A 16805-nucleotide genomic window follows, 5' to 3' on the forward strand; every position below is an offset into this window, starting at 1 on the left:
TGTTGCGCTGAAGATGAAGCCCTCTGAACAGTTGTGTAAAGCAGAGGTTTTAAAGTGAAAATGGATTGTATCCATTTGAAATAATTCAAGGGAAGCTGGGGAAAGCTACTGGCACTCTCATTTCTTTTTCTGAATCACTCCTTTGCTTTGATAAGAAGTTCTTAATATAGCATATTATGGGTATAATCTTAGAATTGTGTGCATTGGCTTACCTAGTGTCTTATTTATTCACTTTCAAATTAACTTTCAGGAATAATGAGCTTTTTCTTGCACTGTATATTCTGAATGTTACCCTTACTGCCTTTACAGCCTGTCAAGGATGCAGGAAAACAACTAAAAGAGGGGGTGATTTTTGTAATTTGCATTGAGAAGGAGAAGGATGAATGGGAAGATGGAGTGAAGATGAAATAGGGCCTTGACCTACCTATAGTGTATGAATTTTATGATTAGTCCACAGGAAAATGAATTATGGGGAGATGCACATAAGGCAGAAGACAAGACATGGAATTTAGTATTCCTGTGGGATCTGGGAATCTTAAGCCTAATTTGGCAGGGTATCGTCAGCAGGCCAAACGTAGTGGTGGCAGCAGAATTGGGTTCAGATAGTGGCAACTACCCCTCTCCTATTGTCATGTTTCTGGCTGCTTACATTGGATTTTGTCCATATTCTGTGAGCTGTGCCATCTGGGAGCCTGATTCCATACTTTCCACCTGCACACTGGATCCCAGCTCTTTCCCACAACAAATAGAGACCCACTCCTACCTGCTGAAGCCCCCTGAGCTTCGAGCCTGGCAGTGCTGCCAGCTCTCTCCAGTACCTGCTGGTGTCAGTCACTCCAGCCCTGTGCCCTGGGATCACAACTCCTGAGTGCAGCTCAGATGTGGAGGTATCCCTGCGTGTACTGACTTGAGATGTGGGGCAATCTCTTCTGTGAAGGTGGGAGCAGCAACAGCTGCCTGTATTGCAGGGACTTGTCTGTGGGCAGTCAAGAGGCAATTGTGAGGCCCTGGTCTGTGCTGGCAGTTTTTAGGTTGGTTTGTTGTTGTTGTTGTTGTTGTTTTGGGTTTTTTTTTTTTGGTTGGTTGGTTTTTTGGGGGTTTTTTTTGTTTGTTGTGTTTTGGGGTTTTTTTGCAAATTTTTAGTACCATTTTGATTTCCTGAGAGAAGGTCAGGCTGAGTTCTGGACAATTCAGCACCATTGGGGAACCCTTTTCCCACCCCACTGCTGCCCTGTCCTATTTGCCAGGCTCCAAGTCCTTCAGAAATCAGATGAGAGCTGCCAAAATAGCAGATGTTTCTGCTTGCTGTAATCTCTCACAGCACTCATGCTGATCAGGCTTTGTGTGCAGGCCTCAGCAGCACAACTGAATGTCCTCCAGCCTTTGGCATGCCTGACTGTGTGGTCTTTAGCCCCACGGAACAGCCCTGACTGAGGGCTGCAGCGTAGGGCTGGGTAGAGTTTACTGATGATGGAGGTAGGGGACACCTTCCATTCGATCAGGTTTCTCAAAGTCCCATCCAACCTGACCTGGAACATTTCTAAAAATGGGGCATCTGGAGCTTCTCTGGGCTCTCTGTTCTGGTGCCTCACCAGCCACTGAGCAGGTTGAAGAGAAGAAGACTCCAGAACCTGCAGCATGAGAGGGTAGTCTCTTGAAGAGTTTGTGAGGAAATGCTTTGAAAATTCTTGAGACTTGCTTTTTTTTCTGCTGTAAGCAGTTGACCATGAAACAATATAGGGTTTTTTAATCATCTGTTACAGATCCATGGATGCTAATGCATTCTCCTTGCCATTGGTTGTTTTGTGGATGAAGTGGCAAACAGACAGAAAGTTCTAGCACCTCTGGAAAAATGAGAGAAATTATTTAGCTTTCCTTTTTAAGCTCTGGGAAGTAAGAAAATGTGTGAACTAAGGCTGAATAATGAAGCTTAAAACAAACCTGTTTTGTTAATGTATTTTAAAATTTTTTAATTACTTAATCATTCCCCATAATTTTTGTCGGAATCAGGCCTCATTCATTTCAGAAGACAGACTTTCCTGGAGTGAGATAAATCCAGTAAACATATTTAATACAATTTTGAAATGCAGTAAATATGAAACCAGTAAATTTGATGTCCAGTTCAAAAGGCTCTTTTTCATGCAAGGGGAGCTAGTAGGGAACTACTAGAACTACTAGAACTACTTTGCAGTACAGTAGGAAAAAATGTTTTCCTTTTTAATGATTAGGGAAGCAGAAACTATTGCACTCTGTGAATGACTGCTCAAAATGTAGTTTTCATTTAACTATTTGGGTTTGGGTTTGTTCTTGTGTGGATTTTTTGAGGAGCAACTTGTTTTTGTTTCTTTGCTTTGGGTTTGGTTTTGTTGTGTTTTTTTAATTTTTTTTAACTTGATAGTGAGCCTATGAAGCTGTCTTGTTTCCATCTAAAAGGAAGAAAAAGAGAGGTGTGGATAGATTTGCTTGAGTGTGTGACCCCTGTCTTAGTGGCACTCACTGCTACAGCAGTTGTTTGTTGGCATAAGTGTAACAGGATTCCTGATCAACTGGATCATTTTTCCTTTCTTTTCAACTTTTGCCTTTGGGGATACTGAATCCTTGCTTTTAGTGTAGAATCAACGTTTGGACACTGTTACAAATAAGACCATTGAGGGTGAGGAGTTGGGTCACTGGCTCAGGGCAGCTGTAGCTCTGAGGGTTAGACTTCTCTGCCATGGAAAGAGCATGACTGCTGGGGGATTTCCTAAGTGGTCATGTTAAGTATTTAAAATATGACCATCTGATCTGTGTATCTTAACATGAGTTTGTGTATTAGGTATGTGACTTTTATGTAACTAAGTATTTTTGTGATGAAGCTGTACTGTACTAGGCTTTAATCTTGACTGTCTTCTGCTAAAATGAAGGATATTTTGAAAAAGGCATCTCCTGCATGCCATGGCTGACTTAAAAAATTGATGTGCTGTGCATAGATGCTGTTTTCTGAACTATCTCTTCCGTGGAGTTGGGAGAAATGTTTTCCAACCAGTTTCAACTTTTTTCCATGTCTCGTAAATCTAGTAATTTTAAAGTTCAATGTGGTGCCCGTGGAAATCACTGCTCTGTGCTGTGTTGAGGAAGTTTACTGTACCTGAATGTTGTTTTGGGCAAATCTTATCACTGCAGTAATCTTTATGTACTTGTAGACCACTAATCTATGTGCAGGACTGCTTTAAAAAATGTTCCTTCTTGAACTGTAAGTAAAGATTGCATTGTTAAACAGTGCCTTTAAAACACTAAATTCATTTAGTTCAAGGAGTTCTACTTGACCTGTGTCTATGCACTTGCATAAAGAAGCCTGACTTATGTGAGTTCTGCCCACATCCAGTGCTAAGATCGCATAAGAGAACTCTTGCCCTAAATCTGAATAGCCACATTAGCCTTAGGTTTGTCTTTGCCAAAGGTTTGTCTTTGCTGATAGGCTCCACCTTATCATGAAGGTTGAAGCTCAGATTCTCAGTAATCACAGGGCTACAAGAGCGTTATCAGCCAGGCTTTCTGCAGGGTTTGTTCACACTTGTCCTTCAGCACACTGCTATTAGGAGATGGTTTTTAGAAAAGGATTTGCTCTGTACAGCCTTCGCCCATCTAATCTCTCAAGTGAAAACTCGTACGGGAGAAGTACTGACTGCCGCCAGAAGGAAATCAGTCCCACAAAGTCCTTGAGGGAGAGGAACGGTCAGAGCCAGGCTCCGCTTGGACCTTGGCCTGGGGCTTGTTCCCAGCCTAGGGCGGACCAGACATCTGCTGACTCTGTCGCTTTCACTGAGGGCTCTCCGTAGCCCTGGAGAGACACAGTATTGCATTCGTTGATCAAAACGTATTTGTAAACTTTTTTCACGCAATGAGAAAGATATAAAACTGTTTATCTCTGTCTCCTCCTCCATGAAAGCCTGAGTTTCTTTTAAAAATAGGCAACGTGCATGCTGTAGCATTGCCAAGTACTGTGGAGGATGCGGCAAGGCTTGGAATACAACTCGCTCATTCTCACAGGGCGGCAGGACCACATTTGCTCAGTGTGCTGGGAATGGCATCACAGCTGGGTGAAATTTGTCACAATGCTGTGCACCCTATTGTGGTGAAATAAGGATATGATCTCATGCTAGGGAACCCAATTAAAAATAAAAAGAATGCAAATTGTCTTCAAATAGAGAAGTAAAAATTTTAACCAAATAATTTTTCAGATTATGTGTGTTTCTGTGTTTCCTGAAATAAACCTGAATTCATTTTTTATTTATGGATAGCAAATAAAAGGGTTTTTTTCTTCCTTCTCCTAAACAGCCTTAAAACCATCATCTTCCTGGTTAATACCAGGACATCAAACACTGTATCAAATGTGGTTTCTCTGGCTGTGTTTGAATCCTTGGAAAGGGGAGTCTGTTCTTTCTGCATTTATGTCAGCAAAGATTTTTTTGCTGGAGAGTGGGAATATGTAATGGAAAGATTTTACAGTAAGAAAGTGTATTTCTAATAATTATATTACTATATTGTATTCTATCTGTCAGAATTAAATGAAGGGAAGACTTAACCCTAACTGAAGATGAAGATGGAGAGTGTGGGTAAAATTCCAGTCTGTTATGGGCATCCTGGATGCTTTTTTACCTCTGCCATCCAAGCAAGGCTATCATTAGTTAATTCAAGTACCTCCCACATGCACTAGATGAACTGCCCATTCTAGAAGAAAATTCTACATTCCTGTGAGAGACAGTTCTGAACAAGACAGGTTTTAAAAGAAGACTTATAATAGTTTTATAAATTTGAAGTAAATTTTCCTTTAAATATTTAGATTGTGATTTGTCTTTGTGACAAGCTGTAATGAAGCCTAACACTGCATTAATTTCAGAAACTAAAATATTCACGAGGTACAGAGTTCTAAAGTCAGACCACTGCTGAAAGTGAAGCCATTAGCTGGGAGCAAGTACCCAGAGTTTGTGAAAGTGATAAATCTGCTTTAGACATCAATGGCCCCTTCTGCAGGTGCAGGAGGAATGTTTTATTCTCTTTGTATTGTGTCCCTTAGTTTGAGTCTACAGAAAACACTTAGTAAAGCTGATAAGCCTTTAAGAAATGTAAATGTAGAATATTTGGGAGTGGTATTTATTTTACAAATAAATACTATTGATTAGAGGCTGAGATTTTCCAATTCTTATTTTTCAGAGGATACACTTTTGAAATAAGACAAAACATAAACTATTTCAGATTGACAACTATGGATTACTTCCTATTGATGCAGTCTCAGTTTAATAAATTTTTAATTTCTTAAATGGTAAAGTGTTTAATTGTTTATGTATTTCTGAAGTTTAATAGTGTTTTAAATTTGTTTTTAAAAAGCCATATTTATATAAAATTATAAGTTTCATTAGTGGTCCAAGTAAATTTGAGAATCAATTGCCATTTTAATATTGAATATGGAAATCAGGAAAACGACAAAATTTATGCTGACCTAAGTAGTTTCTTAACCTGTCTCTAATGTAACATAAAGGCTGCATTTAACTGCGGATGAGCTACTGGCTGATATGTCTTAGGGTTTCTTTATTGTGGATCAACTTTTCTTCTGTAAAATAACCTAAATACGCAACAAACAAGAAAAAAAAATAAAATTGGCTTGTAATACATTACCACGGGCTAACACCAGTAACTTAAAATGTGTTTTAAATCAGTTTTCTTGCCTTTTGAATCTCTCTGACTGCAAGTCAAAGTAAATCTTTCTGCTTTTATGCATATGGCATAGTTGAAGAATCAAATGGGGGCGTCCAGTTTTTTACAGCAGTGAAAAGATTTTGAACTACACACTATAAATTTTCTCAGAGAATGTTTTTTGTGAACTGATGTGTGATGTTTATTTGCATGCATTTAAAGTATATTTAGGAGAAGCAAATCTCTTCTGAATTGGTTCTTTTTGTCTAGTCATGCTAAAAAAAAGCTGAAGGTTTTTTACCTTACATCGTGTGATTAATTTGCATTCATTCCTTCCTAGTTCTTGTTGGATGACTTGGACATTGAGCCACAGCTGTGACGTGGAGATGGAGAGTCATTGGAGATGTTCTCCCATGTTCCACAATCTATTTTTCTTCTCTTGTTTTGGGGGTATGATATGGGTACACTCTCAGCACATCACTGAGAATATAAGATGGTAAAACACAGCCCAGCTATTCTCCTGATACCTTAATTACCCTACTGGTTCCTTTATTAGCAAGTTCTTATTAGGCTGAATCTTCAGCTTCTTAACTCCAGGCAGGTGCCATGGAGTCGCTTCCTTTTCAAACTGCAATCCTTGCAATAATGTTATACTACAGAATATTATCTTTACTCTCCTGGTTTCTGTTTGAAATGCTGAGGTTTGGGGGTTTTTTTCAATGGTATGGGCTGATCTAGCGTAGTGTAGAGGAATCATAACTGGCTAAAACATTTTCTGTTGAGTTCTGTGTTGAACAGAGGCAGCACAGTAGCTCTGAACTGTTAAAGCATTTATGTTGATAGACCTCTTCTGGGTAAAATTCCTCTAATTTATTGATGTGTCAAAAATTTCTTCCATCTTCCTCTTAAGCACTATTGGGGAAGATAATTTTTAACTGGTTAATTTCCAAGTAGAAACTCATTTACCATCTGCTTGGGAACAAGTAGTAAGCTGCTGGCTATAGCTTGACAGCTACAGGCAGGTCAAGGGCACATGCTTATAATTTTGCTGCAGTGATTCCTAACTAATTAGCCATGAGGAACTTTCTGAGAATGTTCTGTTAAGATCATTTTCTTCTCTCCCATTTTGTTAATGAATGCAGTGCTCCCAGCTATGAGGCTCTGAGTGATGATTGCCATTATGGATTTATCCTTTCAAATTCTGCCTCTAATTTTAAGAAATTTTATTTTCTGTCTTTAAGTTTCTAGTGGTAAAACTGTAAAAGGACAAGTTATTCATCAGTGAATGTTGGGAAATACAAAAATAAGATTTTATAAATAGTGGGTTGCAATAGCTAGCTGTATTAGAGGAGGGAAATTATTATTCACAAAAATAACCATCTGTAGTCCATATTAGTTGACAAAAAATTATTTGTATTATTGTTTTTTTTAATAGAATGGTTTAGAAGTGATTCACAAGATGATGCTTCACTTTACTTCTACTGTGATTCCCAGTACATCCAGAGTAGGGCATTAGGCAGATGTGTAGGATAAAGTTTTCTTCCCATTTCCTCCCACACATACATAGCTTGTGAGGCCATGGAAAAACTAATCTGGGCTGTTCAGATTACTTAATGTGAGATGTACCTGATTGTACCGAACTAGGGGCATCTCCTTGCATTGCTAATCACTCTTAAGAACATGCATTAGAATACAGAATGAACTGAAAAGTTGTCCTTCCTGTTCATAAATGGTATGTGTGTATACATGCATAAGCTTATAGATAGGCATGGCATTGTTCCTGTAGCTATTGGGTTTAAATATTAGATATTTCTTGTTCCTCATAATTAAAATTTTCCATCTCAAAAAGTAGATTTGAAGCTTGCACTTTTATCCTATTGTATATACATTTATAGCAAAATACAGTAAGAGGTTTAGACATTCAGCTGGCAATAAGTTTTGATTTCCAAAACTTCACATAAAGCAACAACGTTTACAGTTTTACCTGTAGTTAAAAGATTCTGCCTGGTTTTTCCCCCTAACCATGCAAAGTAACAAGATTAAATAGGATAACATTATTTTGGGCTTTAAATCCACTTGCTTCTCACATTGGAAAGCTCTAATCTGGCAGACCAGTCCAGTATGTACCAGACTTTATGATAAGCTGTTGCCCATATGTGTTGTCATTGTCCCCAGGAGACAAGCCTGGAGGGCCGCTGCTGTGTTTCAGGTATGGTACAGTGTTTTGCATTAGAAAAGTGAGCAGAGGAAAGATATTTAGTCTGTGAAATACTGTCGACACTAATCTTTTAAACAAAGGAGCTCAGCATGGTGTTGTCAAAGGAAACTAAACCTGCTGTTTTATTTTCCCATTGTTCCCTTGCACAGAGACTCTGGTCTGCGAGTGACCGCTGACATTGTGCCACAGAAATTGATACAAGGAGAATACTTGGTACTTTCCAATCTTGCTTCGAAGCCTGGCAACAGTGTTGTGGCTGCATTCCCCTGTTTCTGTGCTACAGAGAATTGCTTGTGTTCATACTGAGGGAAGTTGGATGGTTGTCTCTCTCCCCGGGTATTTTTTCCCTCTCTGTTGCTGTCAGTTCAAAAAAACCATACCTATCAAATAGCTTGTCTGCCTGACTTCTGTGGCCCAGACTCAAAGATGCATGAAATGAACCAAAAAAGGGAGGGCGGAATTTGAAAGGTGTAGGAGATGTCTGCCACAGAGGGATGTTTTTCTGCACTCTTAGAGTTTCAAGCTAAACAGATGGTATCAAAAGAGGTGAAGCAGAGGTCATTTGAAAGTTAGTGGTAATGTTACTCCCAGGCTGCTTGAAGGAAGTAGTTGAAGTATCTCAGTTACTTGCATGACATCTCAGTGATGGTGTGGGCAGGAGAAGGGGAACTTGCTATATGACTCCCAAGGGACATGTGCCACATATGACAGCTTTGCAGCTAGTGGAGTGCAGAACCATGGGCCTTTATGGGTAGAAAGGTGTTTCTGGAAGTGCAGGGTTTTCAGTGTTCTTAATTGCTTGCTAGTATACTGGGTCAGATTCAGGCTGTGGATCTCTTAATCTGTAGGATTGTGCTTTTTTTGTTTGTTTGTTTGCTTATTTTTTCCTAATTACTGTTTTTAACTTTCTCTCCTTTGATGGCATAGCTTTCTCAGCAGCTGCTGTGTTCTGCCACAGAGTTAGCTGCATGTTGAGGGTGGAGAATTCCTTTCCGTTCATGTGCAGTTTCATAAGGTTGTAGTAGTGGCCCTGAAATTCATAACTATTTCCAAGGAATGTAAATACTTGTACCAACCAATTTCAGGAGAAGTGCAGAACGTGATACACTTAATGAAACCTCTCAGTGATGGAAAGTATTCCTACCAGCTGAGCTCAGTTCAGGCTTGCTGGCACAGTCTATGTCTTTATACTAGAAGAAGAGCTGCTCTGTGTGCGGGTGATGCTGCCTTTCCACTGCCATCCCTTGCCATGTTTTCCGTCATGTGAGTTGTCTTTAGTTTTTGCCAAAGACCCCTGCTGGAATTTGCTGTCCTCAGAAGGCTTGCGTTTTCTTTCTTGATGTCCTGCAGGGTGTCTAAACACAAGGACAGCTCTGCAAAGACTTTGAGATGCTGCTTTTAAAATGGATTATTAAAAAGTGTCTAGCAACCACAGTTGCTATCAGTTTTGGAAGTACTTCATGTACAGTTTTATCCTGTTAATTGGTGCTCCAAAGAGGCCATGTAGATTGAATAAACTCAAATTTCTTGGTCAATCTTTTAAGAATCGGTACCTAATATTCCTGATATTTTACTGCATGGTCAACTGCTGTGGTCTGAGCTGGACAAGATAGCCTCAAAACTGATGTCTGCATAATGCAAAGGTGGAATATGTTTAATAAAGTTGTACTTCTGGGGGAGGGTAAATGCCAAATCTTATTTTAATACTTTCATACATGTTAACATACAGTGAAGATTTAGATTTTTCAGAAGGTAGAAATCTATAGAAAATAGTATGCGTCTAATAGGTTTCCTTCTAACTAACGGTGTAAGTATGATTTAGCTTTAGCCTACACACAATGAAATAGTACTGAAACTCTTGTAAACAGCATACACATCCTTTTGTTGGCTTTGCTTCAGCTGTTTCTTCACATTTGGCTAAGCTCAAGTAATAAATTGCTGTAAAACTGGAATACACTCTGGAAGCAGATTAATCATCTGACTCAGTATTGTCTTTTAGTTTGCCATGAGAAATCTTTCCAATCTATGAGATCATGGATTAGCTGGTTGGACAATTTAGAGAGTCATGTAGTACATTCTCCTTTTTTACTGCCTTCCCTTTCAAACTTGTAGAATCTCAGCAAAGCAAAAATGATAAATGACTCTTTTTTCTAAGTTTTGCCAGAAATACGTATTGCAATGACAAATCAGGCATCTGAATTGATACCTCCTTGTTTTATCTAGTTTTGGATATTGTAGGTGGCATTTAACTCATGAGATGTAAATTAACTTCTTGCCCATTGCATGTGGGCAGGAATCTTTAAGGTCCCTTCCAACCAAAAGCATTCTGTGATTTACATGTTGGAGACACTGATTTAGACTTGCCTTGAAATCGATGAAATGAACACCGTAGAAAGTGACTCACTTCAAGTTTCTGAAAACATGTTGCATAAATTCCACTGTAAAGTCCTTTTTCTTCCCACTGATGAAAAAAGGTACCAATTAATTCTGTTGTGCTAATGATGATGCCCATGTAGGTGATGTGATGTCTGTTCTGTCCATCCACAGGCAAGGGGTGGTTGTGACTGATAAGGAGATCTAACAATTAAAGGCAATTTGTCTGGATTTGCAGTCTCCTTTGTATGCCTTTCCAAATTTTGTTAGAAGTGTGTGCTAAAATATTCCTTGCAAATGTCCTTTGCTGTGAGGTTGAGTAGTACACTGCAGAGGGAGGTCACAAATTAAGCTAACAATGCCTCTCTTGCTTGTGAGGGTAGAGTAGGTGACATCTGTGGTGACAGTTTTGTTGTTGTATTGTTAATTTATAGTGTTAATTGGTTTTTTTTCTCTTCTGATACAGTACCATTTTGCTTATTTGGCTGTGTTGAAGGTGAAACTTTATTGCTCAACATTCTGGGATGTAATGATCTCAATGGCAAGAACATTCTATCCTCAACTTGCATAACAAACAGGTTATGCTTATTTTATAATTGAACTCTGCATTCTTCATAAAATGTAATTTTATTGTATTCTGTGCCTGTTTTCTAGCTTACTTGTACATGTGTGCAAAGAGGAGGTAAAATGAAGTGGTACTGGACTGTAAGCAATCTTGTCTCCAGCTGCAATCTTACTGAAAGCTGTTAATTTATTTTTTTTCTGGATCCATGGAAGGGAACTGTATCCAGTGAGGTAACCATGAAAACCAAACAAGCTGTAGGGTACGGCAAGGATGAGGATTATGTTGCCAGGACCCTTCAAGAGTGATAGTAGTGGAAGACACAGATGTTGTGTCCAAAAAAGGGTTTACTGGTGCCTGTTGGTCAGTGAGGATAAGAGTCACAGTGGCAGATGGGGGAAAGGAGAAGACAGGAGAGAACTGTAGATTTTAATAGTTTTTAGTGGGAGTGAATTCTCACAGGACTGTAAATAAACCAGTGCCTCTGATATACCACTTCAAGATTGATGACTGGGCAAAATTACTCTTTCTCCACACTTAAAAATTAGTGAAATGGATACTTCAATGAGGATGTTTTATTTTGTAGCAAGGGTAGATCACTTCAACACCAACTGATTTTCCCCTGGGTTTCCTTTACCTCCCTGGTTTTGGGATTTGGCTATTTCTTGCAGACTGAATTCACAGAAAACTATTCCTGATATTGAGTTTGGCAGAATGGCTGAAGTTTGAATTTGGCTTGTACTGGTTAAATCAAGCTTTTGATTTGGTTGCCTATTGTCCAGTATGCTAATCCATATTATTTCCAGCTGAGTTAAAGTGTAAAGTCATTAGAGCAGCGTGGGGCTTTTGTTTGTAGAGGAAAGGTTAAGTTCTGCAGGCAGCTCTTACTGCTGCCAGCATAGCTGCTAATCTGAGTTTGGGGACTAATTACCTATAGTAGCTACGGGACAGTCCTGTGTTGAGCAGAAGTCTGATTAGGCCAAAGTTTGGAAAGCTTTGTTGTGGGGAATGTTTTTTAACATTTTTCAGGAACTTGAGTTCTGATTTAGTTCATTCAGAACCAGATACTTACCGTAGTACTATATTCAGCCCAATAATTTCCTAATGCTGATATTTTAAATAAGGTTTAAAAAACCTATAATGGAATTTGCAGGCATTTTAAACTGTAGTAGCCTGTAGCTACTTATGGACTGTCAATATTGTTACATTGGTTCTAAGTTGTTTCTAATTCAACTTTTGATAATCACAGATAGCTACTGGGGGTGTGGGAGATGAAGAAGCCAAAACTGATGTGATGAACAGATTTCAAAACCAATCTGTATTGGAGTGGTTTGCAGATTAATAGATTAAAAAAAAAAAAATTAATGCCATTGTTTCCTAGACCCTTACGGTTAAAAGTTTGTATGCATTATTATTTTTGGATATACTTTTAGCTGTACTCAGAAACAGTTGTTTTCCTTTTTTAAACACTTAACTTTGTTTTAAAATTCTACAGGAGTTATTATTATACACAAACCATTTAACTTTTGTATTATGCCCTTTTACAAAAGAAGTGGAAAACTCTGGTTTAGAATGGAGGAGAATTAAGAACACAAGAAATGAAAACAAATGCTGCTCTCTTCACAAAGAGAGCTCAGGTTTAACAGAAGAAATACAGGCTGCAGACTTGCATTGGGAATGAGGGAGAAGTCAATGATGCTTGCAAATACCCATTTTTGCTACAGTATGACTTATTAAGTCATGAGTTGAAGGCTATGATTCTTGACTTATATTACTTAAGATCATCCAATATGTTAGTACCTAACATTTTAAGTTTCAAAGTTAAATAAAACTTTGTAATTCTATTGAAAAACTGCACATTATTTCCCTATTTGATACTGACTTTGATGTCTTTGGTGTTGCTTTTTTCTTCTTTCTCCTAACTTAATATTGTAATAAAAGACAGTGTTTCTCTGTGATAGGAACAAAAGTGCTCATTTACTACTAGTAAATAGTAGTAAATACTATTAAAAAAAAAAAAAAGAAAAATACTACTAGTTTTGAAAGGAAAGAACGTGTAGTCCTCATCATGGATTTGCAGTGTTGAAGCTTCTATGGGTTACTTCCAAATAATGGGTGAATTGTATGCAAAGTAATGACCCTTTTAGTAATTTGCAGGCTTAGAGTATAGTTACTGAGTAATGCTGAGTTTATTTGTGGTTTTATTTCAGTCAGAGGGAATGTTCTCAAAGCTGCTGGTATAAACTAGGGGTTGGGAGATTGGGTCAATATCTGTTCTTCAGTCTGTATGGTAGCTTGCAAAAGGGTAAACCTATGTGTTACTTGTGTATTTATAATATATCTCTATGACCTATATGAGACAGAAAAATCTGGAAGGGTGTGTAGCATATCAGAAAATGTAGCTCTCTACCTGAATGCCCAGCAGTGTCAGAATGTTGTGTTGAGCAGAACAGTGAAGGCTGATGATTGATCACTGCAGTTCTGACATGCAGATAATCGGTAGTGGAACCCAATTAACAATTGGCCCTGAAGCCAACCTCATCATCACATCTTACTTACATATGTATCTTTTATTTATTTATTTTTATTTCCATCTCTTCCTTTTGGTCACTTGAAAGCTTTCTTCCTCAGGAAGTCATCAGGTCTGAGTAAAGCCTTGTTTTTTACCTGCAGCCAATTGCATTAGGTATTTTTGGATGGCTATCCATTATTGATAATGCTTTTTTTTTTTTTTTCTGCTGTTTTCTTTAGATGACAGTGCCTCTGCTGCAAGCAGTATGGAGGTTACAGATCGCATTGCCTCTCTGGAGCAGCGTGTCCAGATGCAGGAAGATGACATCCAACTGCTCAAATCTGCCCTTGCTGATGTGGTCCGACGCTTGAATATTACAGAGGAGCAGCAGGCCATGCAGAACAAGAAAGGACCTACCAAAGGTTTGCATTTCAGACAGATGTAAAATAGTGCAGTTCAATGGGTGTTTCATATGTATCAAAATAGGTTATTCATTAGATCTTGAAATATTCAAAATCAACAAATCAAAATCTAAATAAAATGCATTTGAAATTCAACCTGTTAAAAAGAACATATAAAAATCCAGATGGTTAAATCTGTGAGCCTTCTGCAGTTTACATGAACCAGCAAAGCATTTGCATTTTCTTAATGCTTAATCCACAATCTACATTTAACCATTGCTACTATTTCCTTACTTCCGATCAAGATATATTATAAACTCTTTAGGGAAGGCATTGTCTTCTGTGGGTGAAACTTCCAATAGGTTGGGATTTTTTTATCCTAAAAAATGAATTAAACTTAAGTAAAATGTAATTAAAATTTAATTCAAAATGTCTTAAGTGTCTATGGATCATACAGACATAAGACAGATCTCTAAGCTAGCACAGAGTTGACATGACTAAGGGGATGGTACAACACCAGCTGCTCAGCTGTGAAAGAAAGGTAGAGCTGTAGTTGTTGCCTGACCATGTTCCAGAGCAGCAGAGCCAGCAGGGTGCAACAGAAGTCACTGCTTGGTGGAATTCTGTGCTGTGCCCACGTGCCACACTGTGCTCTCGTGGCTCCTGCTCTGCAAGAATGGGTTTTTCTGTGCACAATTCCGAAAAGCTGGACCTGAACATCCAACACTTCACAGGAGTAAAGGTTTATTAGAACCTAACCAATGTGATTTACTGTAGTGTGTGAGGCTGCAAAGGCCTGAGAGGCTGCCTGTGTGCATCTTAGAGAAACACACAAGGTATTTTAGGATGCTCTTAGGAGTAAGGGTAGTGGCAACCTAGACATGGAAGAAAGTACTGACTTCACAGGCTCTCTGTTATCTAACTTAAAAAGTTGTTTCTTTCGGGGTCCTGATACATATTAATATTAATTAAAACCTTACTGTGCATGAGAATTATGTTACATATTTATGGATTCATAACTTACTCAGTTTAAAGTTAGGACTTCCTTGAATCTTGGTTATGTATCTGTGACCCTGCAACAAATATTTAGTTCTAGTCATTGATTTAACAAACTAGGTAGGAACAACTTAATTTGCTGTACTGAGATCTCATGTTTGTTACAAAGTTTTGAGTTGGGAGATGAGGAAAACTGGAAGGGACAGAATTACAGAGCCAAATAATGAATTGGTTATGTCTCATGCTCGCTGCCAGATGGAATAGGTACTAAATATCTACAATCTTGTCTTCATGTTCTATTCCCTTTCTGTTGTAATCTCCTTATTTTGTCTTTGTTTTACTGAAAAAAAAAATTTAAAATATCAGATAAGTTAAATGTTATTAAAGATAGCCCCCACTGTGATAGAATATTTCATCAAATCTGGTTTTACAAGGGATTAAGAGGCTTCATGTTGCCTGTGAAATAGATATTATCTGATGTATGGAGGAAATAAAGTCTAGTAATTATAACTGAGTTGTAACCAAATCTGTTCTTCTTGCCTGCTGGCTTTACTTAGCAAAATACAAACCAGATTTTCATGGGCTCTCTGAGCAGAGTTGAACTCTAAATCAGGAGATGTTTTCCTTGATCATGGCAGACCATTAGTGCCATAGTTTGATGTACGTTGGCGAAAAGCTGCTGTGAGCCCATCCCCCTGTCTTTTAAGGCTGGTTTTGTAGGGTTGGGTTTGTTTGTGTGATTTGTGTGTGTATGTGGTTTGGAGGTTTTTTTAATGTATAATATGGCATGGCTGGTCCTTAATGTGAGTGTGAAATGACAGTGTAAGAAGTTTTACTGTAATAATGCAAATAGAGGACTACAAATGTCAATTGGTCTTCCATTGCAAATTACCAGAATGAGTCCTGATATTTGTCAACAAAACCCACCTAATTTCTGGAGAAGATTGATACTGTGACTGCTTATGTAAAGAACTTTCAGTTTGCTGTACATCAGCTGCATTATTTAGTGTATGGTCAGTCTTATTAAACATGAATTATAAACATGAAAGAGAATCTGAAGTATTCCGATCACTTGTTTTTTTCCAGCTGTTTTGTCAAATATAATGTATTTCGTGATGGCCTATTATTCTGTAGTAGGCACAACTACTTTATAAAAAATTGTGTGCAATTACTTAGCATAAGACTAATTTTAGTTTGGAATGGCATTATGGAGGCTCTTGATGGAGACTCTTAGGAGGGGGGGCTTTTTTAGACGTGGGGGAAGCTGGAGTGGTGACTTCTCATGCTTTACCCCTTGGGTTGCATGGACTGAACCTATTTATTTTCCCTGTGTTTTTAATAACTTATTCCACGTTTTGAATTTTAAAAAGCGGAATTTGAGCCCACAGAATGTCACAGAGATTGTCTCCTGGGGCCTGAAGCATACTATGTGCTGCTGTTATCATTTGATCTATAGATGAAGTAGATCAGGATTAAGTGTGTCTGTTGGGAGAGGTCAGTGCCTTTGGAAAAGCAGGATCCCTCCGGTACTGTAGTAAGTCAGGAACAAGAATCTTCATGGGACAAATGACTTAATTTTTCTGAGTATTTCAGATTTAAAATTATTGTAAGGATTTCATTTTTCAGACTTCCAAATCTAAAATGGACAAATCTTGAGCTTGTTTTCAGTCTTTGTATTCTTGTTCTAAACTTGAGCTAAGCAGCTTAAAAGCAGCATATATCATGGAAAGGGAGCGGCTTATCTTGTCCATTTGTGGAGCGCCTTCCCTTATGGTGTTTTGAGTTTTTGTTTAGTTTTTTGGGTTTTTTTTTCCCTTTCCTTATTTAATTCTACTACTTGGTGGAGTTTCAGTATGGCTTCCTGCCTTTGTTTTACTTGTGTTTGTTGTTTTTCCTTTTGCAATTATTGGTTTGTTTGTAAACTTAACAGCCCTATTAATCCATAGATCAGAGTATGATTAAAAAAGCTGCTGCTGAGGCTGATAAACTTGTCAGTCCTGCTACCACAGGTAAGACCTTGAAGCACCAGAACTTCCAAAATAAACATTACTGACAAAGCAGTAATAGCAG

The 16805-nt window shown here is 38.3% G+C and overlaps 1 protein-coding gene across 6 annotated transcripts in view; it reads left to right on the top strand.

The window, feature by feature from the left end:
- EML1 (EMAP like 1) overlaps positions 1-16805 on the top strand; it is a 122605-nt gene that overhangs the window by 56721 nt on the left and 49079 nt on the right. For all 6 annotated transcript variants that reach the window (XM_066188792.1, XM_066188793.1, XM_066188787.1 and 3 more), the window contains exon 2: positions 13578-13760. In XM_066188792.1, coding sequence (XP_066044889.1) covers positions 13578-13760 — 183 coding nt within the window. The remainder of the gene's footprint in view (positions 1-13577; positions 13761-16805) is intronic.

Source organism: Chamaea fasciata, unplaced genomic scaffold (assembly GCF_029207755.1).
Source record: "Chamaea fasciata isolate MVZ Bird 193981 ecotype frontalis unplaced genomic scaffold, bChaFas1.0.hap1 SCAF_7, whole genome shotgun sequence".
Classification (NCBI taxonomy): domain Eukaryota; kingdom Metazoa; phylum Chordata; class Aves; order Passeriformes; family Sylviidae; genus Chamaea; species Chamaea fasciata.